The sequence below is a fragment of the Callionymus lyra genome, chromosome 11 (assembly GCF_982586985.1).
Source record: "Callionymus lyra chromosome 11, fCalLyr1.hap1.1, whole genome shotgun sequence".
Classification (NCBI taxonomy): domain Eukaryota; kingdom Metazoa; phylum Chordata; class Actinopteri; order Syngnathiformes; family Callionymidae; genus Callionymus; species Callionymus lyra.
In genome coordinates, this window is record NC_141828.1 from 28,083,797 (window position 1) to 28,106,542 (window position 22,746).

Here is a 22,746-nt window from a genome sequence, read left to right on the forward strand (position 1 = left end):
AGAAGAACAGGAAGTGAGAAAATTTAACATCATCAAAATAAAGTCACAATTGTGTTAATCAAAATTATTTATTGTAAGTTGTTACATGTTGATTTCTTTCTCTAGCAGCACTAGTTCAATGACAGATTCCGGGGCAGATCACCGAACATTGAGCTTTCCTTGTAATGCTAGATGTCTTAGTGTAAACAGAGACGAGAGTGAACTGCGGATCCAAACGTAGCACATATGTATGAACCAAGATAGAGGCGAGTTAACAACAGTGACTGGTGAAAATGAAACACCGGAGAAATAAAAAAAAAAAATTGTCACACAACAGTACAATGAAATCGCAACATGTTCAGTGTTACTTTACAAAGTTTGTTGCAATGGTTGTAGGAATGGAAGTCGTTTTAGGAACAGATTACCAATTCAAACTATGATAGAAAGGTTGGCACATTATTTTCACGTAGTATGGAACTGCATGTTTTATACTTTGTTTATTTAAATCAGTAATTGAGAGGTCATATTGCTTTTTATTTTTCAAGCTTATGGGCAAACATCATCTAATGCTTGTTTCTTCAGCTTGTTAGCTTAACATAGCATGGGCAACATGATGGTCCGACATTCTTTTCTATAAACTTTTGTGTAAAACAACATCCAGTTGAATCAGTTAAAGATCTACTGATATTCAACCATCTTTCAAGTTTTTCCTGCTGGTATCAATTGATGCTAACAAGATATTAACATCAGCTGGATTTTAACCAAAATCAACCCGACATTGTCACTTTGTTTATGTAATAACAGACACAAGATAGCGTTTTTCGGTTGTCAACTGATAAAAGTTTAAAGCTACAGTGGACGGATCTCTGGGTGTAAACTCAGGGGGTTAAATGTCATTTGTACTTTGACAAAAACTCAGAAGCTCTATGCTGATGATCTGTGGTTCTTCTTGAACACAAAGAGGCTCAGTCATTCATGAGATGCGTCTAACAAGATCTAAGGAATCCAGAACTACCGGCTTTTTGGAGGAACCTCTCAGAAGAGTTTCTAAATTGTCTGCAAACTGCAGTACTTGAATACATACTCATACAGTATTGTTTATAGCAAATAAGTGAATTATTTCATTTAGTTAGCAAAAGCATGCTCGGATAGAAAAACGACATCACTTGGAGTGGCTCACAGTAAATCTTTTGTCTTCTGTGACGTCTATCTACAACAGGAAACCAAGAGGCTTATTAGGCATCGAAATCAATAAATAGTTAGCTGATTGCCTAAATCTGTTTTATTGAAAAAACCCACAATCACTATCCTTAAGAATCGCATAAACGCATCGGCTTAACAATTGGAGGCTGATTCTCTTGTGATATGACATGCAACTGCTCCGACTAAAGAAGTTGAGAAGAGGCACCGACTCTAAACAATCAAAAAACTTTAGACATGTTAGAACTCTTTAAGTCAGTCGGAAAGAATCTCCAAGATAGTTGTGATAGACAGAAATGTGTGCGATTGCTGAGTATATTTAATGAAGACAATATCCAAGCATGTTCATGTTCTTACTTAGTTTTATTTTTGGATAATGCTTAGGTAGTGCAGTGCAGTGTATCAAAACATAGTTTGTCTATTGGTGCCTAATTTCATTTCCCATGCCTGATTAAAACTTGATCATTTGTGAATTTTTCTAAAGATAAACTTATAATTGACAAAAGTGAACATCCGATTCATTTGTCACTCGGTAGCAAGTGCTCTTTTGCACTTGAAATTTGTTATTGCTTTTTTATTTGAGAAAACAGCTTGGAAAATTGGTATGATTCATGATTCAAAAATGGATATTGAAGTAAAGGTATTGGTTTCATTGCTATTATCATTAATCTTGGATTGATACCCAGCCCAACCTATAACACGATCATAAGTGCCACTGATTGGACAGCAGTAAACTTCAGTGAAACCTCTTGATAAAAATGCATCATTGGAGACTTAAGTATACCAACTGTGACCAATAGGACGAACACATGACTCATTCTGAACTAACCGTCGAACTCTTGGTTCAACAGGATGTTAACTGATGAAGTCTTGAAATCAAGTGTTGCGCTGTCAAAGTGCCACTGAAGTTCTAGAATTACAACAAAGGCAGAACAGCGGTCAACAACGTGGAGTAACAGTTAGCTACAGGAATAGTGAGCTTGGTCTGCGTGCCTTAAACATTTTATTATCAACCTTTTTACAATCTTTGATATTCATAATATATTGTCAAGCATGGAACTTTTGTGTTTCTGAAAAAATATATTAAACTAGTAGAGACTCCAAGTAGCTTACAGATGCAGTTATTTGATGCTAACTTATGAATAGGAAGTTAGCAAGATCATGTTGAGCTAACAGTTGAGACTATTGAAGATATAATTAGATCCACAAGCATGCAGACTAAAAGTGACTTTTTTGACGACTGGAGACTATTCGCCTTAAGTAGTTGATATTTAACACATTTTTTGGCATTAAAATAACTTTAATTGGTAGTTTGGAACACGAAAGCTAAGCTAGAATATATGGCCTAACATGAAAACAATGACCACGAAATACCTGGTCACTATATTCTGGTGTTTGATTCCTACGGGCTGCATGATACAATTGTCAGGTTAGTATTAGCAAGTATAAGCGAGACTAATCTTGCACTGTTGTGAAATACATTCAGCAATCAAACACAAAATCTCATAGACTGACTCACTAAATGCTAGAGGAATGTAGATATTGAGGCTGTTTCTTCAAAGTTTTGATAACTTGTTCAATTTTGTCAAATGTTCTTTTGTTTACAGCACATAGACATAACCCCTCCTAGTTTCTAATCTGGAATCTTACAAAAAGTCATAAGAGAGGCAGTACCTACAACCCTTAATACAATACCAACTCATAGTTACACAGTTGTTTTTTTGCTAACAAGTTTACAAGTTTGATTTTTTCTTAATCTGCCGAACCACGAAATAACTACTTAAAAGGTGGAGCAGGAAACATGTTAACTCCTTGAAGGGTCGAACCAAACTACCACTTTCTGAGGTGACCGAACAAGTGATACTTAAAGGTAGAAGAAAAGATGCAGGATCCAGAATGATCGCCATGTTAGTTATTGTCAACTGTCAATCAATGGTGACGTTCATTCGAAGCTCTGCAGGTTCAGATGGACTACCTGTCGCTGTAAACAATAACATTGAAGTTACAAATGTGGTCGATTGTTAAATAAATAAAGTTTGGGAGAAGATCCCACACAGCTACCGGTTTTTTGTAGTTTTCTAAAATCGAGCACACAGCCACAAAATGTCAAACAACAACACATTTATTTATTTTTTTTTAAATCATCACGAAGGCATATACTATTTCTCTGTTAGATTTCTTATATATGTATATATAGTATTCATAGAGAAACAAAAATAAGCGTACATTTCTGCTGAATAAGACTGAAGAAGATCAAAGGGCGATGTAAACCATGGTTCATCTAATCCTCGCCCCACTCACCCACAGTAACAGATTTGCATAGGCAAACATGGGATTAGCCCTTTAGACAGTGGATTCCTGAATTATTTATAGAGATGCAAAATCTACTTCAGCTCAACAAAACCAACGTACAAAAACTTGACATGGATCAGGCCGAGCACTCGTGAACCCCTCTGCTCGTTTACATAGTCCTTTATGTGTGCATACCATTTCTTTTGTTTACAGTGTTAGGATTCAAGTAGATCCAAAAGAAACAACTGGTACATTTCCACAGCTAGATGTAAAATAAATTAACCGACATGAGAGGTAGTGGAAAGCCTATGGAGACGCTTCTTCTTGTTTTTTCCTAAAAAGGAAATGATAAGAACATTAAGCCAAAACTTTGCATACATCTGCCATCAGGATACTTTAGCTCCTCCCCCACCCTGTTGTCATGTGTTCAAAAAACAAGATAAAATGTTTCCTCCAGACTGAGGACAGGACCTCTTTGCTTATCAGATCTGATATATGGTTATTTAACAAAAGAAAATAAGTTTGAATGAGTCATAATAAATATAGAGGGATAAGAGTTTTAAAACCCTCCATTAGCTCCTCTTTGAAAAACAATCCTGGCTCACTCTGGGAATGACCAGCGCCCCCTTTTCTCAAGGCCCTTAACAGAAAAAAACATCTCAATAGTTATAAATGTAAACTCGGTATAATTGCACCATTAGTTCATGATCTGGGTAACATTCTTGTGTGTATCGTGACAAATCAGTCAAATGTTTCAGAAAATGAGATGAATGTCCAAACATAGGTAAAGAATGCTTTGGACCGACTGGGCACATGCAGAGCAGCTCAGTAAATATCGATCAAGCCCTTTATGGATATAAATGTAGTTTGAGAACTGTATTGCAAATGTTGCCCTTCAACTTACTCATTAAAAAAACTGCCATCGTCCCTTCAACAATAACTTTGTTCTTTAAGTCTTCACATTACTTTTTTGGATCAAATTTTTAACAAATTCCTGTAATTATTGCTGTTGGTATTCTGGTGGATATAAATAACAGAAGAAGATATTTTCATAATCATGAAGCCAAATCCAAATAGAGGCTGAAAAAACTAGCTCAATAATATGTGTTATTTCACACTAAAATACAGGTTATTACACTCAATAGTATTTTTCTTCACCAGATAGGGCATCACAGGCAGAATAATTCTGGTGCTTGACTATTTTATTTTTAAACCATTCATCATTCAAGTTAATTTTCACATGTGGGATGTAAACGGTAGGTCAGCGAGAGGTTGCAACATTTAAAACTATCAGAATATTGTTGAAAATAAGTTCTTTGTTGCATTTGTTTTTTAGAGCAAAAGATGAATAAACTTTAATTTCAATTGTTTTGAGAAGTAAAACAAACTACACAATCAAGATTTGTATGTGGGTCAAAGAAAAAGAAAATTATCTAAATAATGTTTAGAACCAGGTCAAGTAAAGTTATTAAAAAGATCTGAACCCTACTATTAATAATCTATTCACTTTCTACTCATCAGTTCATCATCATTTTAGATTTAGTTTATTAGTCCATTAGGTAAAGCAGTGAAGTTGATCAACAATCAAGACACATGAATCTGTTAGCACTTTGTTTGTCTGCTATCATCTCTTTTTTTTTGACTATTTACTTTCATCTTGGCACATTTACAATAGGAGGCAACGGTGTTGTTTTTTTGTTTTTTTTGTAATTTCTTTGTTAAAATCTGACGGGCAGATCCGAATACTGAAGAAAAAAATCTAAAAATCTAAATCATGCACTTTCTGGAGTAATCCACATGTTCGGATGTTCACATTATCATTGCAAAAAATTGTCCTTTTATATTCCAAAAAATGTTAATGGAACATTTGGCAAGACTTCCTCGACTCCCGAAAATGCATTAGCTAAATTAACAACTACAGCACCTTGTCAGACATGCAAAGATCTCTTCACAGCATCATTTGATCATGTTTGGCACCCGGTTCTGTAACCCACAGAATGTGAATAAACATCCAGTGAGAAAGGGGATTTCTCTCCTACAGCATCTGAAGACATAAAATAAAACCCTTAAAATTACAACTTGACAAAGTTTGGTTTTAATCGCAGTCGACCGAAACATTCAGTCCAGAAGATCCAAAACTAGACGCCAGAGTGGGAAGTACTTCAACATTCAGCAGCAGACCTAACTTCGCTTGTTTGACAGTACCAGCATTCAAACTACCATGCTTTGCTTTAAATAACTATTTTTTGTTATCAATTCAAGAAAAAGTTAATTGCTTTCCAAATTAGTCAACAATGACGTGACAATCAGATGTAATTTGATCTCCTTATTTTGAGCTTATATTCTTATTGGTAAATTCCCATGTATTATATGGTGCCATTAAAGCATCAATATGAAGGTTTAAAAACATTGTTTATGGCTCCTCCAAGTGTCGGAGCATTGTAACTTCAATGTGTAACCTCAGTTACCAGATATCTGATGTATATTTGTTTGGCTTTTTCTGTTTACTCTTGTCAAAAATGTGACATGTTTTATATAATCTGTTAATTATTTTATTTAATTCATATTTTTTTTATTTCCTGGCAAAAGAAAATGTTTTCTTATTTACCCAGTGATTTTTGTTTTCAGTTTTCTTTGGATAAATCTAGGCTATTTTAGCAATTATGTGTGTATATGTTCTTGATGGTCTTATTTAAACACTGTAATTTACTAAACCTAAATATTTATTATGTTAAGCCAGACTACTCGAGAGGTGGGCACTTTAAATTTAACAACTTTCACTGCTTAAAGGACAACCAGAGGTCAATACAACAGAGGATGTGTATTTTGTTTTGTTTGCTATGCTAAGCAACAGTAACAGAATCCTTTGCTGGTGTCTCGTTCGACAGAAAACCAAAGTAATGTTGACACAGCCTTGTCAGAGGGGGGCGCCAGGAGAGGACTTTTGGACAAACCGGTCGTTTCACAGAAATCTCGTAAAGGCCTTGTGTTGTTGTTTTCAGTTAATGAGTAAATAGATGTGTAGCTGCCCAACCACAATTCTAGCCCTTACATCTCCCAAGTTCTGAATCCTAAAAAAGTGCTTGGACAGATGGATCGGTGCAAGGACGGATGGGTGCTGCTGATCTCACTATGAAAAAATTGGCAGAAGTTTTTTTCCCTTCACTGGATGTGAATATCCAAACAGAGGTACAGGCTTCCACTCACTGAACACAGAGAGGCTGCAGTTGCTGGCTAACATCATCACGCTACTGTTGAGAGAGAGGATCTCACTAGCAGGACCAGAGACTCAGAGGAGGTATGAAAGAGGACATGAACAGGTGAACGTGTGAGGTGTAACTATTACAGTACAGTTGTCATTTTGGTCTCTCTGTCTCTCTCTCTCTATTCGTAAGGACTCAAGAGCAAACGCTTCGACAACTGTCAGTTTCATAGACACGTCAGTGGACCTGAACCGACAGCACAAAACAATCACTGGCCAGCATCAACCGCCCGAGACGGACCACATAAGGCTGACACCGGCTCCAGCCAACAACTGGATAGATTTTTAAAAAAATATAAATAAACAAGTCTTTTCAAGAAAGAGGGAGAGAATTGTTTTTCCAAACCCGACTTCTGGCACCATTGATGTAGTTTTGAGTAGAACATTTGTTGGTGAGGATGGTGGCAATGGGTGGTGGGGTGTCTAGGTTTCGAGGCAGGTGCGTCTCCTGTTGGCGAGGAGGTTTCTGTAAATGGAGGAATTGAGGAATCGAGGGAAGGAGTCCCGGTGCATAAGGGTGTAGATCTGCAGCTGCGCCTCTTCATACATCACGTTACTGGGCTCTGCCAAGCTCTGGTTGATTCCTTCTCTGACCCGAGAGTCCAAACTTACCTGGTGAAGCAAGAAGAAGCAATAGTAAGTGTCTTTGTCTCTCTTCACCAGAGAATATCTATGGAAGTACATCAGTGCATCAGAATATTGAATGGTTGAATTTAAAATTTCAAAAATAGAAAATGTTATTTTTTGTTTTTTCATTTTAAACGTTTTTAAGCATTAATACATTTTTTTAAAATAATTAAATTAAATGATTTGTATAATGAAAGTAAAGTATTCTAAATTTTAAAAAAGAAGCATAAATATAATCATTTGGGTTTTATTCCCTTTAGAGTTTCATACTCTAATTCCAATAAATAAAAAATATCTATTAATTAATAATTATTGTAGCCTTTTAAATTCATATAATAGTAATAATGGTAAGTCAATTTTTTTTTCCCATTAGTAGTTCCTCTGGCTCATTGGGTGTTTCGGCCTTTATCACTATAAACCCTCACCAGAGGCGGCCAGCTACAGGCTGATCAGGCCCAGGCTTGTGTCCCTTGCCCAATCAGTCAGCTAACTTGCTTTGTTGTCAGGTGGCAAACTTCTCGGGGGATGTTTGGCTTGCTAGCTGGGGGCCCAAGAGGGATCGTTCCTCTTCAGCCAAAGCCACTGGCTGCTCTTCTCTGCTGCTCCCTGATTCCCAAGATCCTACCTGGTAGATGTTGCCACAAACCGCCTGCATCCAACCTTCACTGGGCGGACTTCTGTGTTCCAGCCGCTTTGTTGTGCTTCAGGAGCTAGTTCTGAAGAATGGAATGGGCTCCCAGACTGTCAAAGACTTTAGATAACCCGTCCTGCTCGCATGTTGAAGACACCTACAATAGCTACGAAAAGCAAAGAAGGAAAACACCCCCAGAGTCTGCAAGAGCGGGGGCGGAAAAAGACTCATCGGCTGATAACATGGTAACGACTGAACCGGAAATGACTATAAGAAAAGACGGCACAATTCAGGAGAACACCAGGGCTATCAGCACACCGCAAACTGCAGACATGTGCCCCTTGCGGATCTGACGGAAGAGGGACAGGGGCCCTTCATTGACTACCTTTTACGAAAGGGGTCAAATCAGTCGAGTGAAGCGCCAACTGGATGAAGAACAGAAATGAAGGAACAAACACCACTTGTGGAACCCACCCGAACTCCTAGACCTGCAGTAGAACGGAGGCTTCTAGAGTTGACTGGTCTGAAGGGGCTGGCCAGGTGTTCACAGTATCCACAGTTGCAGTACCAGACGGGTATTTGGCCATAATTTACATTATAAGATTGCAGTGTGTTTTTGTATATTATTGTGTTTTTGATTTATTTGTATGTGATTGTGTAAACTGTCTCCATCTTTGTTGAGGACTAGCAGCTACCTGGTAGATGTTGCCACAAACCGCCTGCATCCAACCTCCACTGGGCGGACTTCTGTGTTCCAGCCGCGTTGTTGTGCTTCAGGACTACAGATGGAAGGTAGAATTGTGCTAAATCTGGTGCAGCCATCTTTTTAATGTAACTGCACATTGTCCTTTAAAATTAACTGAACCTAACGAGCACTCCTTTCACCACTGCAATGCTACGGGACTTAGCTGGTTTGATCTTCATGCCAACTGATGTTCTCTTGCAGTTTTCAAAGCAGTCTCCTGGTGCATGGGACGGTGGTAATCAAGGTGGTGATGTCATCCATATAGGCTCTGAGGGGAGGGAGGCGTAGACCAGAGCCAGCTCTTTGTCCACCTACAACCAATTTTGAGGCTTGAATGATAATCTCTATCACCAAAGTGAATGCCAGGGGCGAGATGGTGGATCCAGCCAAAATGCCCACCTCCAGGCACTGTCATGAGATGATAAATCCAGGCGTTAAAAAGAAGAACTGCAGGTCCTGAAAGTAAGCTTTAACCTGGGTTCTGACGGTGTCCGGGATATTAAAGAAGTTAAAGGCAGTCCAGATGAGCTCAATGGGGCACAGAGGCGAAGGCGTTAGCCAGATCCAAGAAGATCACATGAAGGTCCTTTTTCTATAGCTTTGCTGTTTGGCTGATTCCAGATCATGCTGGCATGTTCTAGGCATCCAGTGAACCCCGATATCCCCGCTTTCTGTAAGGATGTATCGATGTACTCGTTTCTGTGTAGATATTCGGCCATCCTCTGTGCAATGACACTGAAGAAGACCTTACCCTCCACATTAAGCAGGGAGATTGGGCGGAACTTAGTGATGTTAATTGCATCCTTCTCCTTTGGGATCAGGACCTGACCTGCCCTACGCCATACTTCAGGTATGATCCTCTTCTGCTATACTGTCCTCATAACATACAAACATATGGTGAGTTATTATATACTTTATACGGGACTGCAATTGGCCCAGGAGCTGCTGCTGTTCTCGTCCGAAGGACAATCTTTTCCACCTCTTTCGAAGTTGGAAGGCCAGTCTCAAATTGATGCTCTGGGGAGTTGACTGGTCTGAAGGGGCTGGCCAGGTGTTCACAGTATCCACAGTTGCCAATTCACACGTTGTCTGTGCCCTAGAAGCCTCTACTGCAGGTCTAGGAGTTCGGGTGGGTTCCACAAGTGGTGTTTGTTCCTTCATTTCTGTTCTTCATCCAGTTGGCGCTTCACTCGACTGATTTGACCCCTTTCGTAAAAGGTAGTCAATGAAGGGCCCCTGTCCCTCTTCCATCAGATCCGCAAGGGGCACATGTCTGCAGTTTGCGGTGTGCTGATAGCCCTGGTGTTCTCCTGAATTGTGCCGTCTTTGCTCATAGTCATTTCCCGTTCAGTCGCTACCATGTTATCAGCCGATGAGTCTTCTTCCGCCCCCTGCTCTTTCAGACCCTAGGGGTGTTTTCCTTCTTTGCTTTTCGTAGCTATGGTAGGTGTCTCCAACATGCTGCAAAGCATGAAGGACTTCAGAACTGGGCAGCTGAACCAAGACTGTCATGGTGAGGTCTATTCCCTCGTGCCAGCTGTCTCTCCATGACGTCATAAGGACTTACCCCTGTTGTCAGCTGACCTTTCTCAGCAGTCACTGGACAGGTCCAGATGGTCAGATTAAAAAAATCACAGGATGCGATGTAAATTTATGCGCAGGCAAATACAAAAAAACGGTGGACTTGACAGTGGATATACAAATTAAATAAACTATTAAAAATATGAATTGCATAAGATGATAATAAAGAAAATCTAAATAAAAACAATACAAAAATTAAATTTATTTGAAATGTTAAAATTCAACCATTCAATATTCTGATGAATCTGGTTAGATGGAGAGAAATATTCCAATTAAAAAACTACTTTTTTATAAAGAAAGTATCAAATGTGAAAGCTTGATCCGATTTTAAAGCGAAACAATCATCCCACACATTCAACTGTATATAAACACGTGTATTACTACGATACCTCTTTTGGAGACAGTATGGAGACGTAGTCCTCATAAATGATCCTGGTCTTCTCGTCCACCACAGACGGGTCCGTCTCTTTCTTCAGCTCATCACATGCCAACCAGAAAAGAAGGTTGTCTTCACTGTACTCTGAGCGCAGGAACTCCCGGAATATCTCCCGGCCCTCCAGCGAGCGCAGCATCATTTCAAAACTCCGGGCCCACGACAAGACCTCATCCAGGCTGGGCTGTCTGTGATACACACGATGACAAGAGAGTAAGTAAGTAAGTAAGTAATTTGTATTTTTATATCGCTTTTTCAGACCAGGGTCATAAAGCGATTCAACAATCAAAACAATACTCAATAAAAGATATACTTTAAAGGTCAAGATAACACCGAGACAAACACAGGAGTTCCAGAAAATCAAGGAAAAGCCTGTACAAATAAAAATGTCTTAAGATGTTTCTTAAGCGCAAAGAGAGAGGAAGATCGTTCCAAAGCTTAGGAGCCTGCAAGGATTTCTCTCCTCTGGTCCTGCAAATAATTGAGCTGTCAAACTCAATCACAAAAAAATACAGTCAAACATTTAGAACCTTGATAAAAATACGACCAAACAAATTTGATTTTTTTCCTCCATTGTTCTCCCTGGTCAACATTGCAGTGTTTAGCATGTTTAGAATATACGATTACTCTTAGTTTTTGGTTATAAAAGGCTAGATGGATCAGAAGTCTAGCTCAGCTCACAGAGGAAATGCAGGAATGGAAGACGCATAACATACTTTAGTTTCAATAGCAATATATATTTAGCCAACCAAAGTTAAAGGCAATATACAATTGTATAAACAAAAATAAATAATTCAACCACTCAAGCTGAAATGAGAAAGAAAATAAAACCAAATCAATATTATCATCAATGAGACCAGGGTCCCACCCTAGAGTCCATTCAATCCTTAGTGCTAGATCAGAGGTGCACGTGTGTGAGGGGAGCGTTTGCTGCAAATGATCAAACACTCACCAGTTTGGTCCGCGCAGTGTGATCAAAATTATTTTAAAAACTGTCAGCGGAACCAGCGGAAGTTGGATCAACTATTGATTAAAAATCTGTTACTGGGGGCGAAGATTTCAACCCAATTCGTTCTAACCTGCTGCACGGACAAACATGCATGCCACTGACCCCGGAAGCGACAGGGATCTAATATGCATTTAAGACGGGGTGTAAATCATCGCGTCGGCAGCGACGCCGTGGTTGCCTTGGCAATGCGATGTCAACATGCGGAAGAGGAAGGCACCCGGGTTACAAGTGCATTCTGGGAATTGGGGACTTTGAAAGTATTCTCATTAAATTAACTTGTGCTCAATATAATTATATCACACACTGGACATGACAGATGCAGGTTTAAGAATGAGACTCACTGTTCATCAACTGCTTCAATGCTGTCCATCTTGCACGACTGTCGTTCACTTCTCTCCATCCTGTCTTCATTCCTGAATTTAACACACACAAATTAGTCTTTTTTTTATCAAACAATTAAAAAGCAAACAAACAATTTAAATCTGGAGCCACAGTAATTTCGAAAATACAAAAATAACTAAGTTTATCTCGGAAAACACTGGATTCATGTGACCCTAAAACTATATAAATAATGAAACTTATGATTTACTTCATTACTCTGAAAATAATCCCAACCTGCCGACACGAGGAGTAGGAAACAAGTTAGGTTTGAGTACAAGCATAAACAATGTTTGGTACTGAATTTTCAGTGCAGTGTGTCCTATTAAACTGACTCATGTTTGTTTAGAACTCTTATGAAAAGGATGTTCTTACTCTGAGGTTATATTATCGATTTTAACCATGTCTTTTAACAGCTTTGTTGCACACAGATTCTTATTTTAAGAGAAAGTGGTAAAACAATTTATGTAGTTAAGGCTAACTAGTAAGAATCTATGGTGGAAAACAAATCCATCTATAATGAGAGCAGATCACTTTATAAGGTGATGAAAATAGTCATGGTGTGAAGATTTGATATCTTACCTCTTAAAACAAATGTAGTTTCATACTATATCATACATTTTTAACCCAAACATATATAAAATAATTTATAATAATGTACAGGTCTGAGACCGACTTGCTGAAAAGTGTAAAATATGTTCTATGTAGGGTGAAAGAAATTATAGTTTAAAGAAATTAAGAAATGCCAGTTTTTTTGAGGATCAATTTTAAAATTCTGGTTCTTACTTTCAGAGCTATTCATGGTCAGGCTCCACCATCAGTCATCCGATCCAGCCTTATATATAAGCTCTGGCTCTTAGGTATGTGGATCAGAATCTACTGATGGTTACGCGCACACCATTCCGGACCAGAGGAGATAAATCCTTCCACACTGTTGCTCCCTAGCTTTGGAACAATCTTCCTCTCCCTCTGCATTTGATGTAGTCTACAGACTCCTTAGAGAAACATCTTAAGACATTCTTATTTGTGCAGGCTGTTCAATGATTTTCTGGAACTCCTGTGTTTGTCTTATGCGTCTTGGCTTTTAAATTATATATTTTAATGGTGTTTTTGATTGTTAAAGCGCTTTGTGACCCTGGTCTAGAAAGGTGCTTAAAAAAAAAAGGAAGAAAGAAAGAAAGAAAGGTGCTTTACAAATAACTATTACTGACTTACCTACCCTACGTGTTCTTTCTAGCGATCTAGAATTTGTTGAATGTTTGAATAAATGTCACATCTTTATATTTGATTCATTTACAGTCAACATAATTAAGACACAATATGGCTATTTATTCATTTATATGAAATAGCTATGGTTGTTGAACAAATGTGTTCCTGTGTTTGTGATTTACAAGCGCCATTCGCAGCCGAGCAAAGCAAGCTGAGAGAAACGTAAACAGTAACACTCCGCTTTAACCCGTTGATCACTTACGTCTACAGAAGCTAAACAGCAGCAGTATATGACAACTGTTTGAATAAAATGCTACCAGTGACTTAACAACATGTAATATCAGTGTAACAGGCGAACTCTTCAAACCTCCATATGACTGCAACCTGAAACAGCCTGTGCCAAGTAGTGAGACAATATCACACAAACAACATCATCTCATATCATGATGGCAGCTCAGTGACTAAAAGAACCAGACTCAAGTGTTTTCAACATGTTAACATACTGACATCGGTTCATAAATTGAAATTGAGATGTGTTGCTGGTGAGACTGCGTGTTTGTATGTGCGCACATGTGTTTGCGCCCACTTGTGACTATTCTGTGTGTGTGTGTGTGTGTGTGTGTGTGTCACACAATTCAAATTGTATACATTACAACATATTAATGAATGAATATATTCTTTTTTTTTATCACAGAACATGCAGTTAAATATGTCAGATTAACAATAGCAACTGTGCAAAAATGAGTTGGAATAACAAGGCAGAATGACTGACCAGACTTTGAACTTTTCTTTACACTGCATTGAAGTTTGTGCCATTTATTATTGAAAAATAAATATCACACCTTATAGCATGTTTTTGCAGTGAATACTTACAAGGCTTCAAGTACTATATTATTTTTGTTTACAAGTGTAATTAAAGTACTCAACTTAATTTGCCTTTAACTTTAAAATGGCTTTTTATACATTTATTTATTTTTTATAAGCATACCATAGCATAAAATAACAATCACAGGGTATAAAAGTATTGAGTTCATCCTGTGTTGAGGTATTCATTGTCCAAATACAGGTTTTCATAGAAAGCAACTTTAAGCTTAGTTGTTGTTGTGGTTCATTTAATATTGGACCTAATAAGACCAGTGCTGCACAGCCTAAGTGTTTAAGTGAGTAATCTTTGTATTATTTATGAATATTTAATCTGTGGATTCATGGTTTATTATCTAAATTGTTAGTTTAAAATTGCACTATGATAGCGCCGCTCTAGTTCCCTGCCAAGAGCTTATGATAACAACGTCACTGTGCCTCTAGGAGGCAGAGAGAGAGAGAGCACAGAGACCCAGAACCGCCAGCTGTACACATCTGCAGGAAGGGCCAGGGGGACCCAGAGACACTGAGAAACCACACCGCCCCCAACCAAGCCAGTTGGTCCATCTGTGGCTGTCCCAGACCTACTCTGAGTCTTTTTACAGTGGATACTGTTAGATACTGTAACAGCCACAGCAACCCCTTCATCATGAGCACCAGGGGGGGCAGAAGCATTCCATTGGCCACGAATCCACCCACCGACCACCCCAGCCATGCACCGCCCCACAGCGAGGGAGGCAAACGCCCCCACAGGGCACACGCAGAGTCACAGCCACCAATGCAGCGGGCATCCACCCCAAGACCTATCCACCACCTAGGCCGGAGGGCCATCCAGAACTATCCAACTAGCCAACCAACAGTCCATGCGCCACCCCTAGCCGGTCAGCCCAACAGTCATTTTTTTGTTGACAGTGAAATTTGGGTTCAGCTAGATGGGTGAGTGGATTGAAGGGGCCATTTTTTGTGAGTTTGTGATTTTTAAGGTTCTCCACCAAGGCTTTAAGGTTGTATTTATGATCAGATTTTTAAAACATGGTGATTTTTAATAGTTTGAGTGATAAATGGAAGTTCTGATAGTAGTAGGCTGATACAATTTATAAAAGTCGTCAAATGCTATTAATGTCTTTCTGTGTGTGAAAAGATTTGCAACTACTGTCCTTTATAATGGAGATTGTTGATTTTTCTTTTTCTCGTTTAATTAAATTTGCCAAATATTTAGTTGATTTGTTGCTATGCTGGAGTTCAGTTAAGTTATTAAACTTTTCTAAACTGACAGAGAACAGTATCGATTTGGTTGTCTATATAATCTGCCTCAAGTTCTTTTAGTTTTATCTCTAAATCTTTTTCTCGTTGGTCCTCAGTCTTCTTCTAATGAAAAGAGAAGGAGATTATTATTCCACGTAGTACAGCTTTAGCCTTTTCCCAGAGAAGGGAAGCAGAGAAGTTTAGTGTGTCATTGGTTTCTAGAACGAAGAACCATTCCTTCTTAAAATAATTATCAAAATCTTTATCTTTTAAAAGAGATGTGTTGAACCTCCATCGAGTAGAAGACTTCTGTTGAGGTTTAATATTTAGACCAAGTGTGACTGGTGCGTAGTCGCTTACTATAATGGGATGGATTATTGTTTCTGATATTATGGATTGTGGAAATTCTGAGTTTAGATTTACTACAGACTTGTTAGAAGAAGTAATCTATTATAGATAAATTGAATTGAATTGAAAGCTTGTATTTTCTTTGACTTGAAGAGGCGAATAAACGACCCGTTACACACTCTTTGTGTTGGAGCGACGGAAGTGTCGTGTTTTGATCGTTTTATGAACCATTGGTGTTCAGACAGTTTATTAGTGTTGAGTGTTGTGACCTGGAGGCCACATGCTCATGAATATACTGAAAGGCCGTAATTATTAAATGTTGTCATTTTATCATTGTTTATGTCATTTGTTTGTGTTGCAGTGTAAATAAACAGACTTAACTGTAGAATTGTACGTATTATGCAACTGGAATAATCAGCCTAAACATGTTTCATTGTTCTACAAGCCCGTTTACAATTGAGAACAAAAAGCAATATAGGAGGGTTATTATATTATATATATATATATATATATATTATATTCCAACAGTATTATGAAGAGAACAAATCTCAATAGTGTGAAAATTAGAAAATGTTTTTTTGCCAGTAGTGTTAAAAAAACACAATTTTTTTGTAGTGCATACATTATACAAATATGACAATTAAAAAAAATGACTCGTTCAATAAAGTGGGCATATGTACATTTAATAATTGATTTAATTGATTTAAAAAAAATCGAAACCTAAATAATTACTGAGGTGTTTATGATCCGAACTACAGACAAGTTATTGAAAGGGGAATATTCTAACTTTTCTTTTTTTGAAAAGCGAATTATTTCGGAACTCTAATGATTTTTATTTCATTGTACAGTTGTGCTTTATTATTAGTAAAACAGCTTCAGCCAATCAGCGGCTTCGTCACATGTAGCGCGGACCCTTCCGTTGGTCTCAAAGTCACGTGTGTCGTCAGACCAGGAAATGAAAGAACGGAAAGTGATTATGTTGACGAAGATCGTCTTTTTGTCAATATAAATGTTTCATGTGTGGTTAAAAGTATTTTAACCCATAAAAAATATTTTAAAGAGACGTTCGCATATGACGCGTGTGACGTCATCACGTAGGAAGTGGGGGGACCGAAATTGTACCTACACCGGCTACAGAGACGTGGACAACCCTGAGACCGCTCTGAAAGTTAATTGGCTGGCAGCAGATGCAAGATGGAAGTCAAAACGGGAGCAATGCATCCAAAAGAGTCAGTGATAAACTTATGTATTACAGTGGGAATAAACAAAGGGATGTAAAAACAAATTGTGATACTATGCGTTAGAGTGAATTAGTTCATGGTTATGGATATATCTTTAAACTCTCTTTGGTCTTGAGTACATTAAGGTTATCATTATGTGAGTAGTGATTTCTTATTATGTTAAAGCTTCAACAAAAACGTTGGACTCATAGAATGGCATTGCTCTTTGCCCTTTAAGCCTTCTTTAAAACTGGGCCCTCTCTGAAGAAGTCTCAATATGTTTTAGTAATATATTTCTGGTTTGGTTTTTGTTTTTTGTGAAATGAAACCAGATGATGCTGTGAAGTAAACTGAAAATTGCTTCCTTAAATGTTAATGGGATGAGCAATCAATGACAATCCATGACAATGATCAATTTAAAGTGTTTCAGTCTGTTTTAGTGGCCACAGCGCAGAGACTGCCCTGGTAAAAGTTAGTAACAACCTGCAAATGGCCTCTGATCAGGGCCGTGTTTCAGTTCCTCTAGATCTCAGTGCTGCATTTTACACTGTTGCCCACCAAATTCTTTAACAACGTTTATAAAACCATATAGGCATACGTGGAACTGCTCTAAACTGGTTTAAATGTTCACTGTTATGCTGATGACACCCAACTGTACTTGTCAATGAAGCCAGATTAAATAAATCAGCTAACAAAACTACAGTCCTGTATTACAGATATCAGGTCCTGGATGACCAAAAACTTCTCTTTACTGAACTCAGACAAAACTGAGGTTCTACTAGTTGGCCCACAACATCTCAGACAATCGTTAACTAATGATCTAGCTTTCCAAAATGGACCTGCCCCTGCTGCTGGCACTAGTGAAAAGAATCTTGGTTTCTGCTTTGATGAGGACTTCATTTAACTTACATACTAAACAAATCTCACAAGCTGCCTACTTCCATCTTTGTAACATCTAAAAAAAAAAAATCAGTTTTTAAGATTTAAGTTTCTTTCAGGATCAACTTTAAATTTCTGGTTCTTACTTTCAGAGCTATTCATGGTCAGGCTCCTCCTTACATCACTGATCTGATCCTGCCTTACACTCCAACTCGGGCTCTGAGGTCTGTGGATCAGAATCTACTTATGGTTCCTCGCACACGGTTCAGGACCAAAGGAGAGAAATCTTTTCAGGCTGTTGCTCCTAAGCTTTGGAACAATCTTCCTCTCTCTTTGCGCTTAATGGAGTCTACTGACTCCTTTAAGAAACATCTTAAGACGTTTTATTTGTTCAGGCTTTTCCTTGATTTTCTGGAACTCCTGTTGTGTTATCAGTTTTATCTTGACCTTTAAAGTATATACTTTATTGAATATTGTTTTGATTGTTAAAGCACTTTGTGACCCTGGTCTGGAAAAGCGCTATATAAACAAAAAATACTTACTTACTTACTTACTATAAAGCTTTACATGGGCTAGCACCAACACACATTAAAGATCTAATCCAAACTTATCAACGCTCTAGGACCTTACGATTCCTAAACTCTGATCTATTAGTGATATCACAAATCCCTAAATGTAGATTTGGAGCCAGGGCATTCAGTGTTCAAGCCCCTCTGCAGTGGAACCAACTACCGGCTTCAGTCTGGAGGACAGACACCCTCTCTGATTATAAAAACAATCTTAAAACCTTACTTTTCGATAAAGCATTTTTGCTTTTCTTAAGATGCTATAGGCTTAGATGTTGGAGGATTTTTAGACACCAAGCTCTGTACATCCTTCCTTTTCTGCATTAAATTCATCACCTGTGCAGTTTAAACCAACACTTTATATTTCTCTCCTGGAGCCCCAGGGCTCCAAGACCAAAGCTTCTGCTGATCTATGACTTCCACCACGTCATTGGATCCAGTGTTCACTCTAGCACCTCAATGGACTCTTCTTTACCCTCTTCTTTTCTCTCACTGTATCCTCCCTCCCTCTTCTCTTCATCCATCGGTCTATCCCTCCATCCTTCCTCCCAGGTCGTCACAGCAAGAGGCCGTCAACAATGACTCTGGTTCTAGTTGAGGTTTTGCCGAGGAAGTTTTGACTCGCCAACGCCACACTGTGCTTTACTCATCATTGAGTTGCTGGGATCTGTTTTTCCTTTCTCCACTATAGTCTTACTTATAAACTGTAGGTTTCACAAGATAACTTTGTTATGATAAGACATTTTAAATAAAATCGAATTGAATTGAAAGGTAGGTAAACATAGAAAAACGTTGTCACAACACGATCTGGAGCTTGTAATCCATGCGTTTGTGTAGTCTCGCCTGGACTATTGCAACAGTTTGTTTTCATGTCTTAACAAGAAGGAGCCGTCTCGCCTGCAGTTGATTCAGAACTCTGCAGCAAGAATTCTGACCTACTCTAGTAGAAGAACTCACATTTCTACGATCCTTAAATCTCTTCACTGGCTGCCAGTTACTTTTAATTTTAAAATTGTGGTTCTTACTTTCAGAGCTATTCATGGTCAGGCTCCTCCTTATATCAGTGATCTGATCCTCGGGCTCGGGCTCTAAGGTGATGGTTCCTCGCACACGGTTCAGGACCAGAATAGAGAAATCCTTCCAGGCTGTAAGCTTTGGAACGATCTTCCTCTTCCTCTGCATTTGATGGATCTACTGACTCCTTCAAGAAACAGCTTAAGACACTTTTATTCGTGCAGGCTTTTCCTTGATTTTCTGAGACTCTTGTGTTTGTCTCTGTGTTTTCTTGACTTTTAAGTATTTATTTTATTGGGATTTTCTTTAAGCGCTTTGTGACCCTGGTCTTGAAAAGCGCTCTTTAAATACTTATTACTTACTTACATAAATAATTATGTGAATCACACGGACCAATTTCTGTATTAAATTAAATTAAAGTTTATCTAAATGTTGATTATAAAATATTTACCTCCATTTCAAAAAGACTTGAAAACTGCTTACCAGAAATAATAGACAAAGATTGAACTGGATTCATTAAGGGACAACAGACACAGGACAACTTTTCAGGCTGTTGCTCCTAAGCTTTGGAACAATCTTCCTCTCTCTTTGCGCTTGATGGAGTCTACTGACTCCTTTAAGAAACATCTTAAGACGTTTCTATTTGTTCAGGCTTTTCCTTGAATTTCTCGAACTCCTGTGTTGTTCTCTGTGTTGTCTTGATCTTTGAAGTATGTACTGTTTTGAGTATTGTTTTGATTGTTAAAGCGCTTTGTGACCCTGGTCTCGAAAAGCGCTATATAAATATATATTACTTACTTACTTACTTACTTACATAAGGAGAACACTTTATTTTTTAGAGGAAATAAACAAACAACAACAAAGCGCTGCCTTTCTCAGTCTTGACTTTTTTTTTAACGTGTTTTAGCCAGATTCGGGTTTAATGAACAATTCATTTATTGTTTAAAATCATTATACAGAGACCCAATTAAAAAAGACCCAGTTTTAAATATGAATATAAATTGAAAGATTTGGCCCTCCCAGTCATTCATGTTTAATTTAATTTCACTTTTTTTTTTATTGACAGCTATTGGTATTGTGGAAGGGGAACATTTTGAATAATTCCAAAAAGAATTCACATAGAAACAAATAACTTTTTATAGATTTGTTTTACTCATAAATTAAATATACAGTGTCAACAGATAGTAACGAGATCATAGATCTAATATCGGATGCAAATTAATAGCCTCCTTCCAAATCCGTTTCAAAACTTTACAACTTTTCAAAACAGAAACTTAACGGAAGAAACTCACTTTATGCCAAGGAGAGATGGGAGAAAGAAATGAAGATAGATTTGTCTGTGGATGATTGACACTCCATTTGTAACACACGACAAATACCAACATGCTCCAATAGATGAATTTGGATGAAAAACGTTATGCGAATATTCATAACACTTAATGTAAAAGCAAACAATTAAATAAATAACAAATATGATGTCATTAATATTTGCCAGGAGATTCTGGGCTACAGAGTTCCAAAGGATCCACGATATCTGAACCTTGGTCATCTTGGACTGTTATGCTTGTGCTATGTGTGTTTGTCCTGTGATTATTTTGAAAACTCAAAAATAAAGAGTTAAAAAAGATAATAATAAAAGATTAAAGGCCAAGAAAAATTTGAATAAAAAAAATGTATATATTTTATTATTTTAGCGCTACTAGTAAGCAAGTTATTATAAATAACCATTAATAATAATATACATATGCAGTGGTGGAGGTAGTTCACCTTGAACCAGAGACAACATAAGGGATACCACAAACACGTTTGTGTTTTCCCCTTCAGGTCATCATGACCCTGAGATAACACAGGGTTAAATATTGTGGTGGCATCTTGAAAAATAATATTGTGATATTCAAGTACATCGACATTTTCTTACACCATTTCTTCATTTTTTCATTTCGGGAAACAATTTCCCGAAAGAGACCTCCTGAGGGATCAATAACGTTTTTTTTACCTTACATACATTGTGTATTGACTTTTTCTGTACGCAAAACATTTTATTTTTATTTACAGTTCCCTTAGCTTAACATTGAATGATACAATCATTCTCCCTGCAGCTCCATTATATCCACATCTACAGTATAATGTAAAGATTGTTGAGTTCCAGGGGAAACTAATTATAACCGGCGCCAGGAGAACTGCACGACCAAAATAATCAACAGGCAACACAGCCACATACTCAAGTTAATTAACATAAGCGCTTCAGTTGAAGCTTCACAGCAGCACGGTATACCCCCAACACACAACACACAACACCCACACCCACACCCACACACACACAATGTTGAATCGTCACACTAGCTGGCTCCATAATGCTACACACACTGAAGAGTCTATTTTGGTCTACACCATGGAGGATATTTCCTTCCGTCGCCATGTCTCCTCAAAGTGTCCATTGTGCTGCGGTAATGGGCTAAGCTAGCTGCAGCCCCTGGGCGCCCTCACAATGCTGCAAAATACACAAGCTGTTCGTCACAGCTGTTTTGCATGTGATGCAAGGATGAAAATAGTTAGGTTAGATAGATAAGAGTGTCAAAGGAGGGAGGAAGAATGCAAAAAGCTTCCATTTGAAAAAGATCAATTAACAAATATATTTTTTACGTCATTACTTCATGGTTGTTGTTTTTCTTTTAGACCAGTCACTCATAGGGGTGTAAAAAGACTATCGCCACATTTAAATATAGCAACATATTTTTTTTCACAATAGATGGCAGCAGTCATTACATCCTTCAAAGCTAAAGGAACAATGAAATCCTGCAAGATCCCAGTAATGTCTGAGGTTGAGAGGATACAGTGGACTCCATGTTTGGACACATTTTGATTTCATATACGATTTGGTCAAGATTCATGTGGCAACTGGCCCCCACTATCCCCCCACTTTAAAGATAGAAACCTGCAGCCCAGCATGACACCTTTGAGTTTACCTTTATGTTAGGTCCAATCCTATTTCCCCCCCCTTAATACTTAATCTTAACACTCAAACTCAACACTCAAGGTTAACACTAACACTTAACAATCACGCACCCTTAAAACCAAGTGTTGAGGGTTATTTCGTGACTTGGAAATGGGACAACCCTTCAAACTATATACATCAGCAGTCGTCCAAATCCGTCGATGTGAAATGACGAAATGTTTGGCAACGATAGAAACAGCAACGGTGTCATTGTCATGATCATGGGATCTAGGCATATTTTAAAATTTGTCAGCTGCCAGATGCAGAAATGA

At 38.0% G+C, this 22,746-nt stretch overlaps 1 protein-coding gene across 2 annotated transcripts in view; it reads right to left on the bottom strand.

Moving 5' to 3' along the window:
* Positions 1 to 49: 49 nt before the first annotated feature.
* The window catches only part of rgs17 (regulator of G protein signaling 17), a 35,821-nt gene continuing 13,124 nt past the window's right edge, over positions 50 to 22,746 (bottom strand). For both annotated transcript variants that reach the window (XM_087803003.1, XM_087803004.1), the window contains exons 4-6: positions 12,101 to 12,172; positions 10,707 to 10,938; positions 50 to 7,345 (exon numbers count right to left, since the gene is read on the bottom strand). In XM_087803003.1, coding sequence (XP_087659129.1) covers positions 7,157 to 7,345; positions 10,707 to 10,938; positions 12,101 to 12,172 — 493 coding nt within the window. In that variant the 3' untranslated portion in view covers positions 50 to 7,156. The remainder of the gene's footprint in view (positions 7,346 to 10,706; positions 10,939 to 12,100; positions 12,173 to 22,746) is intronic.